The sequence below is a fragment of the Abramis brama genome (genome assembly GCF_963993115.1).
Source record: "Abramis brama genome assembly, chromosome: 13".
NCBI classification, from domain to species: domain Eukaryota; kingdom Metazoa; phylum Chordata; class Actinopteri; order Cypriniformes; family Leuciscidae; genus Abramis; species Abramis brama.
Window position 1 is genome coordinate 8,120,594 of NC_139975.1, and position 8,007 is coordinate 8,128,600.

General features: G+C 34.3%; 1 protein-coding gene across 1 annotated transcript in view; it reads left to right on the top strand.

Moving 5' to 3' along the window:
• Positions 1-7,084, top strand: part of cplx1 (complexin 1) — a 43,523-nt gene extending 36,439 nt beyond the window's left edge. The window contains exons 3-4 of the mRNA XM_084132676.1: positions 1,981-2,156; positions 6,694-7,084. Of these exons, the coding sequence (XP_083988802.1) occupies positions 1,981-2,156; positions 6,694-6,891 (374 nt within the window). The 3' untranslated portion in view covers positions 6,892-7,084. The remainder of the gene's footprint in view (positions 1-1,980; positions 2,157-6,693) is intronic.
• Positions 7,085-8,007: the final 923 nt, after the last annotated feature.

Sequence of the window (8,007 nt, forward strand, 5' to 3'; positions counted from 1 at the left end):
AGGCGTTGTGTGTGCTGTGTGTGAACATGATGGGTATTGTAGTTCTAGACTAAATGTGAACATGCATTTACTCATCTCACTTTCACAAAAATACATTCAGTATTCCTTTAAAAAAATGCAAACTCATAATATTACACAAACCTACAATAATTAAATATGTTAAATTACACAAATATACTTTATGTACTTAATCTCTCTTTATTCACCAATGTCTTCGCTTTTGACTTTAAAGCATGCTAATAAGCAAAAGAATAAGCAAAAAATAAACCTCATTTAATTATTTTTGTTTGTTTGTTTTTATTGCTAAAATAAGATTGTGGAACTTTCTTCTCCTCCATCCCAATTCTTCTACAATCCAGCAGAAGGCTTATTCATTTCACTTTTGGTGTGAAATAACCTTTACATTGGCAAAAAAAAAAAAAAACTTTTGTTTAGTCATTAAAAATCAAACAAGCAAGCCTAGCCAGGTGAGAAAAAGTAACGTAAAAGTAAAGTATTGCATTACTTATCATTAAAAGTAACTAAATAACGCAATTAGTTCCTTTTTAGGGAGTAGGGACTTTTTCAATACCTTTAAAAGTAACTTTCCCTAACACTAGTAACGAAACAAAAAAATGTTTTCCTCGAAATTACATAGCATGAATTATACACAATAAGACCAGGAATATGCAAGCTCAATTTGCTATTATGTTAACTTTAATCAGTAAAGTGAAACTTTTTTTGTAGCTGTAACTTCCGATCTAGTGGTTAGCAGCTTTTTCTACATGTATAAACTCTTTCAGGCACTAACTGTAAATCTGGGTCTCTCATAAATGCCTGATAAAAAGCAGATGGCTATACGCTCCCCAACCCTCTCCAGAGTAAACACAAGCCTGGTCCTCTCAACCTTCATGTAGATATGATGTGTACGAGCAGCCCAGGCTGAAAGAGAAGTGAATCGTCAGATCTAAGCTGAAGTCTTCACACGTCTCTGCTGTCAGAGAGACCCAGTCCTCATTAAAATCAATTTCTAGAGAGCAGTAAATGCGGGACCATGTGTCACGCAGGTTGAACGCAGACCTCATGGACTGGTGGGCAATGGCAGTGTGCCGCCCTCAACTGCTGATCCAGGGAGAACAAAACTCCTGGACTGAAAACAGAACCCTTCATGCATTTACATGGAGCTCTGTCTCCCAGCATAAACCTACGTGACATGAATACATATTGCATGAACTTGGATAACTTCTGTTCTGCTATGTCAGCCTAACTCAGACACAAAGCTGGCAGAAATTCTGGTTTTGAATGCGGCGAGATATGTGCTATTATTTGAGCTCAGCATCTGCGAAAGACTTAATATATCATTAGAAACAAAAGAGTTCACAAGAAAAATTCATCACTTTTTATAAGGTTCAATGCAATTTTACATTTAAAAGTAACGTTCCCCAATCCTAAAGGGCATGACATTAGCTGCATACTCACAAAGGGTTATTCTGACTTCGCCATGTGTGATTTTAAGCACTTGTCTTTTGCTAAATGCTAATTACTCCCTCATTAACAGACACAGCCTAACAACGTGTTCGGGTTTGACCAACAGTGGAGAGATACACGATCTCACTGCGGAGCGCTAACAAGCGACGTGATGACAGATAAATGTGAGCTGCGGATGCAATCAGAACTTATTATCTGCTTTGTCAAAATCCTGTATTCTCATGGCCCTAATGGAGCCCTTTTGTTATAACAATCTGACCCATTGTGCTTTTCTTGGCGATTGTCCTACTTGCATCTCCTGCCGACAAAGAGAGCAGTCGCCATTGAGAGTATTTATAAAAGAAGCTGGATGACTGTGAGAACTAATTTATCAGCTTTTCAATTCACCTTGTGAGAGGTTATCCTCCAAATGTCTTTGGAAATTGGAAGTCCCTTTTTTGTGATCCAGTATGTATAGATCGTGGACTGTTGAGTGATTTTCTGTTCCTGATTCTCTCCTTCTTTGTCTCAAAGGAGCGACCAAAGACATGGGGAAAATGCTGGGGGGCGAGGAGGAGAAGGATCCTGATGCTGAGAGAAAGGAGGAAGAAAGACAGGAAGCCCTCAGGCAACAGGAGGAGGAGAGGAAGGCAAAGTACGCAAAAATGGAAGCGGAGAGGGAATCGCTTCGACAGGGCATCAGGGACAAGGTAAATCTATCATGAGATAATTGACTGTTATGAGGTGTCAAGATGTTCATATGATCGCTCACGGTAGTCTAGGCCAGGGTTATTATCGTTAGCTAAACCTCAAACTAAAACCATGAAAAATGAGAAATGAGAAAACTTGAACTTTTTTTATTTCAGCTACTTGCCAAGGCAACATTTATCATTTTCATTCATTCATTAATACATGCTATATAGACCTATTAAAATAATAAAAAATGACAAAAACTTTAATTAAAGTGAAAACAGAAAATATATATTAAAAAATCTAACTATAATTGTATATCAGTGATACTAAAAATAACACTGGCCAAGACCAGTGATTCTCAAGCTGTGGTAGAATGCTAAAAATATTTACATATGTACATTTTATTTTACTCTTATAAGAAAAAAGTTCATATACAGTATACAACCTTTTAGGGGGTTCCCGTTTTAATTCATTTGTTTTAATTCACAATTTGTTTTATTTCTAGAAAAACATTAAATAACCCGTTAAACCTGGAAGCATTATGCAATCATTTAAGACATTCCTCTTTATATAACTGAGTCAAGAACCATAGGGTTCTAAATAGAACCCATCTTTCCCCAGTTAAAAAAAAAAAAGAGTGTATGATCATGTTTTGTTTTTGTTTGAGAATCACTGATCTTTGTATTAAGAAAATAATATAATAATACACTGCCATTCAAAAGTTTGGGATCGGTAAGATTTATAATGTATTTAAAATAAGTATTTTCTGCTCACCAAGGCTGCATTTATTTAAAAAAAAAAAAAAAAAAAAAACAGTAATATTGTCAAATATTATTAAAATTTAAAATAACTGTTTTCTGTTTGAATATATTTTAAAATATAATTTTGAAAAGCTGAATTTTCAGCATCATTAATCCAGTCTTGATCCTTCAGAAATCATTCTAATATGATGATTTGATGCTCAAGAAACATTTATTATTATTACCAATGTTGTGAACACATTTTTTTTCAGGATTCTTTGATGAATAGAAATTTCAAAAGAACAGCATTTATCTGTAATAAAAAGTTTTTGTAACATTAAACACTACCGTTCAAAAGTTAGATTTTTTTTTGTGAAAGAAATTAAAGAAATTAATACTTCTGTTTAGCAAGGATGCATTTAATTGATCAAAAGTGACAGTAAAGTCATTTATAATGTTACAAAAGATTCTATTTCAAATAAATGCTGTTCTTTTGAACTTTCTATTCATCAAAGAATCAAAAAATGTACACAACTGTTTTCAACATTGATAATAATAATAAATGTTTCTTGAGCAGCAAATCAGCATATTAGATTTTTTTTTTCTGAAAGATCATGTGACACTGAAGACTGGCGTAATGATGCTGAAAATACAGCTTTGCATCACAAGACTAAAATACATTTTAAAATATATTCAAATAAAAAACAGTTATTTTAAAAAATGTAATACTATTTCATAATATTAAATATATATATATATATATATATATATATATATATATATATATATATATATATATATATATATATATATATATATATATATATATATCAAATAAATTCAGCCTTGGCAAATGCAAACTTACCGATCCCAAACTTTGAACGGCAGTATAATGTATGTTGCAAAGTAGTGATTCACAGTGAATGGTGAATTATACAGACCACATAAATACATAAAGCAAATGGTATTTATTTTTCTTTGTTTGTTTCACTCTTGGGGAGGCTGAATGTAGTTGAGTGGTGTGTTGCGTATGAGAATGGAGGGCTCTGAGGGTGCATGTTGTGAACCAGAGGGACTGGAAAAATAACAGTCTAGCTCTGGCAAGCATTCCATTACTGTGGAGGCTGTGGAGATTGACTGTGCTTGAGTCCCTGCGCTCATACTGCCATATGGCTTCTTTACTGTGCAATAATAAAAGAAAAGAAAAAGGTGTCATGGAAGGGAAGACCCAGGGATTACTAAAATGAAAATGTTGTTCTAATAAAAGACAGTGATATTTCACAGCTTCATCACATTATTACAAATATTATTACGTTATGCATTGCAGAGTATTAGTTCATCTACATTCATATACTGTAGAACTGCCATTAAAACTGCGATTAATTTGCTGTCATTTAAATGTATATGAGCTACTGTTTGTTACAGAATGTTTTTTTAATTATATTTTAATGAAAGTTAATTTATGAATTGTTAGATGTAGTCTTTAGGCAGATTATATTAAAGATTATATTAAATTCTTTTAGAATGACTTTAAAAATACCACAGTATATAGACCAGTTTACTTCATCATACATTCTGCAAACCACAACAGCTGAATTGGAAGATTCCTGAAAATGTTCTTCTTCAATATGCATTTACAGGCCGAAAACTTGTATAAATGACATCAAGAACATTTGCTTCATCAGATGTACTAAAGTCAGAGCTAAAAATAATTATTCTGCTTAACAGACTTGGCATTTACGAAGTTGTCATGATAATTTACCTTGGGCTCCGGAGTCTCAGAGATTGAATGGTTGCGCACAATAGAGAATGATTTCAAACTGAGTTGGAGTAAAACAGATATATTTTTATGCAAAGCCATGTTAAGAGAGGATGGGAAGCCAAAGAAAGCCTGTCTTTTTTTCTGCTATAAGCCATCACCCCATGGGTCTAATTTACCACAAGGATTAAGGCAGAATCTTCATATTCTGTACAAAATGTGACTGCAATACTGATGGAAGTCCTTATGTCTTGTCCACGATGGCTGAACTTCAGGGTTTGCCATGCCCTCCCTTCAAGTAACCCATTTAAGTATTTCTCAGATTAGACGATTTCATGTCTACATAAGGGATGGAATTCATATTATTCCTAATTATAGATAGTTTAAGAAAAGTAGAAAATCATTGTTTATAAGGTCAGCTGCTGATTGCACGAGCTAGTTTGTGACCTCAGTATAGTCAGAGGAAGAAATCATCTATTGTTTAGTCCATTTATTGGCAAGGGGGGGGGGGGGGGTGGGGGGGTGGTACAGGAAATAGAACCCATCATTTGCAGGTTGTACGAGTTAAAACAAGCAATGCATACACACAGTATATACATGTGCACCTTCAAAAGTATTTAATTTTTAGCAATTTGATTCATACTTTTGCTGGTTATTCAGCAAGGAAACATTAAATTGATTAAAAGTGACAGTAAAGACCTTTATAATGTTACAAAAGACTTTTATTTTGAATAAATTCTGTTATTTTGATCATCAAAGAATCCTGAAAAAAACATGTATGATCGTTACCACAAAAATATTAAACAGCAAAAACTGTTTTCAACATCACAGAAATGAAGGGAATCAGACACTGAAGACTGGAGTAATGATGATGAAAATTCAGCTTTGATCACAGGAATAAATTACATTTTAAAATAGAAAACAGTTGTTGTAAATTTCGATAATATTTCACAATATTATTGTTTTTACTGTATTTTTGATTAAATAAATGCAGCCTAGGTGAGCAAAAGAGACTTCTTTAAATAAATAAAAAAACATTAAAAAATTGTAACAACCTTATATATATCTTGAGCACATAACAGCAAGAGCACAATTAAAGTGGAAGATTCCTTCATTCTCTCTTTGTGGTCTTATAGTGTAGCCAAAAGGGTAAAATAGTTGAATGGGCAAGAATTAACGAGCCTCAGACCCTTTGGGGGTGAAACAAAGACGAAATGGACCATTTGTCATCTAAGTACTTCTCTAATGAAGTGGATTTCCTTGCCAATATTCGGCACACCATTTAAAATCAGGGCATTTATTTGTAAATGAGAAAGTGTCTCTGATCTAAATGAAGCTTCTGTGAATCACTAAGCTAACTGCCAAGCCCAAATAATTACATTGACTTGCCAAATGGCAGTCTGCCAAGGTTTTATGGACATACACCATCCCAATTTAAATGTGTCTAACAGTCATGTCATGAGACAATCTAGAACTGAGTGTAGCGAGAATTCCCCAATGCTCAAACATTTGTATGCTAATCAACAGGAAATAGTCCTGAATGTGATTCATCAAGGAAATTCCTTTCCTTTCCTTTCCTTTCCTTTCCTTTCCTTTCCTTTCCTTTCCTTTCCTTTCCTTTCCTTTCCTTTCCTTTCCTTTCCTTTCCTTTCCTTTCCTTTCCTTTCCTTTCCTTTCCTTTGTGTCTACATGCATAAATAGATTCATTTATGCTTTGCAGCAGGAATTATTTAAATGAGGAATTTTGTGATGTGTTTATTCCCGGAAGAAAACTCAAGACTACAAGGCTTTTCAGGGAGTTCTGAAATCGTGCGCACTGATATAGAGAATAAATCCCTTTGGAGAGGACTTGGCAGACCTTTTTCAAGCTCAAACAGCAACATTACACACTAAAGAAAGCTGAAAATGTATATCCATAAATTTAACAATTTAAAATTTGGGGTTTCTTAAAAATTATACAGCAGAAAAACTGCCAAAAACTAGTTTAAAAACGAGTTAACAGCAAGAGGTGACATTCTAGTGGAAAGGCCTAACATGCTGCTGTGTATTTTTCAGTATGGTATAAAGAAGAAGGAGGAGAAGGAGGCAGAAGCCCAGGCAGCCATGGAGCAGGCGTCAGAGGGCAGTCTGACCCGTCCCAAGAAAGCAATCCCCGCCGGCTGCGGGAATGAAGAAGAGGAGGAGGAAAGCATCGTGGACACCGTCATGAAGTTCCTCCCGGGTCCGCTTCAAGATATGTTCAATAAAAAGTAACAGCATTCCACGACAAGTCGTGATAAAACGGGAATCATTAATGTCATGAAAGCCACCTCCTCTTTCCCCTTCCCCTCTCTCTCTCTCTCTCTCGCATTTGTTCCAAGATCTCTGGACTCAAATCGTGTGCCATAACATCTGTCTTTAGCTGCGATACAAGTGACTTTTTTTTATTATTATTAAAAGAATGAGGAAAAATACAATTTGTGCACTAGAAATGTTACATTGCAAAAGCTCTGCTTAAAGACAAATTGAATGCCCCCTGAGTCCAGACCTTAGAGCAAGAATATTCCTCATGCTTCATTCATTTTGTTTGTAAATAGCAAATGAAAAAATAACTGTATATGACTTTAGGATATATATATATCAATATACCTATATATATAGATATATATATAAATATACAATGACTATGAGTACAAGCCATAATTTATCTTGGAGGGATTTCTCCAATCATATCATATTTTTGATTGTTGCTCTATTAATGAATCCATGTGGTTTACCTATATATATATATATATATACTGTATACAGATTCATTTAACATCCATACTTCAAACTAGTATACAGTTCCTGCCATCATGAATTGTCACATTGTATCCGATTTAAATGACTGAAAACTGTAATATGGAAGAGAACGTACATGGTCTGGCTGTTTTGCTGTTTCTTTTAAGCATGCTACCATTTTTTTTTTTTTTTTTTTATCAGTACACTATATCCAATTTCATTTAGCATTTTTAGCTGAAATACACTGAAATTTAAGGCAATAACTGTGGTTTTGGATTTTGTTGTCCGACACTGTACACCAGTGTTAAATGGCATATTGCTCACAACTCTGTAGATCATCGTTTGGAGAAAAGCAAACTATACGTCCCTCATTACGTTGTCACGCACATTCACATCACAATCTTGTAAACTGGATTTGATTGATTAAAAAGGAATCACAAAAGTTAGCTAGCCACAGCGAGAGAAACCATAGCGCTGTGTTTCTTGAATTGACTTGTTTGTGCTTTTACAGTACTTAAGATTGTGGATCGATCACATACAACTACAATTGGATCAATAGGGCTATGCATATAAATAATTATATAATCTCTTCATCTTCACTGCTGTACA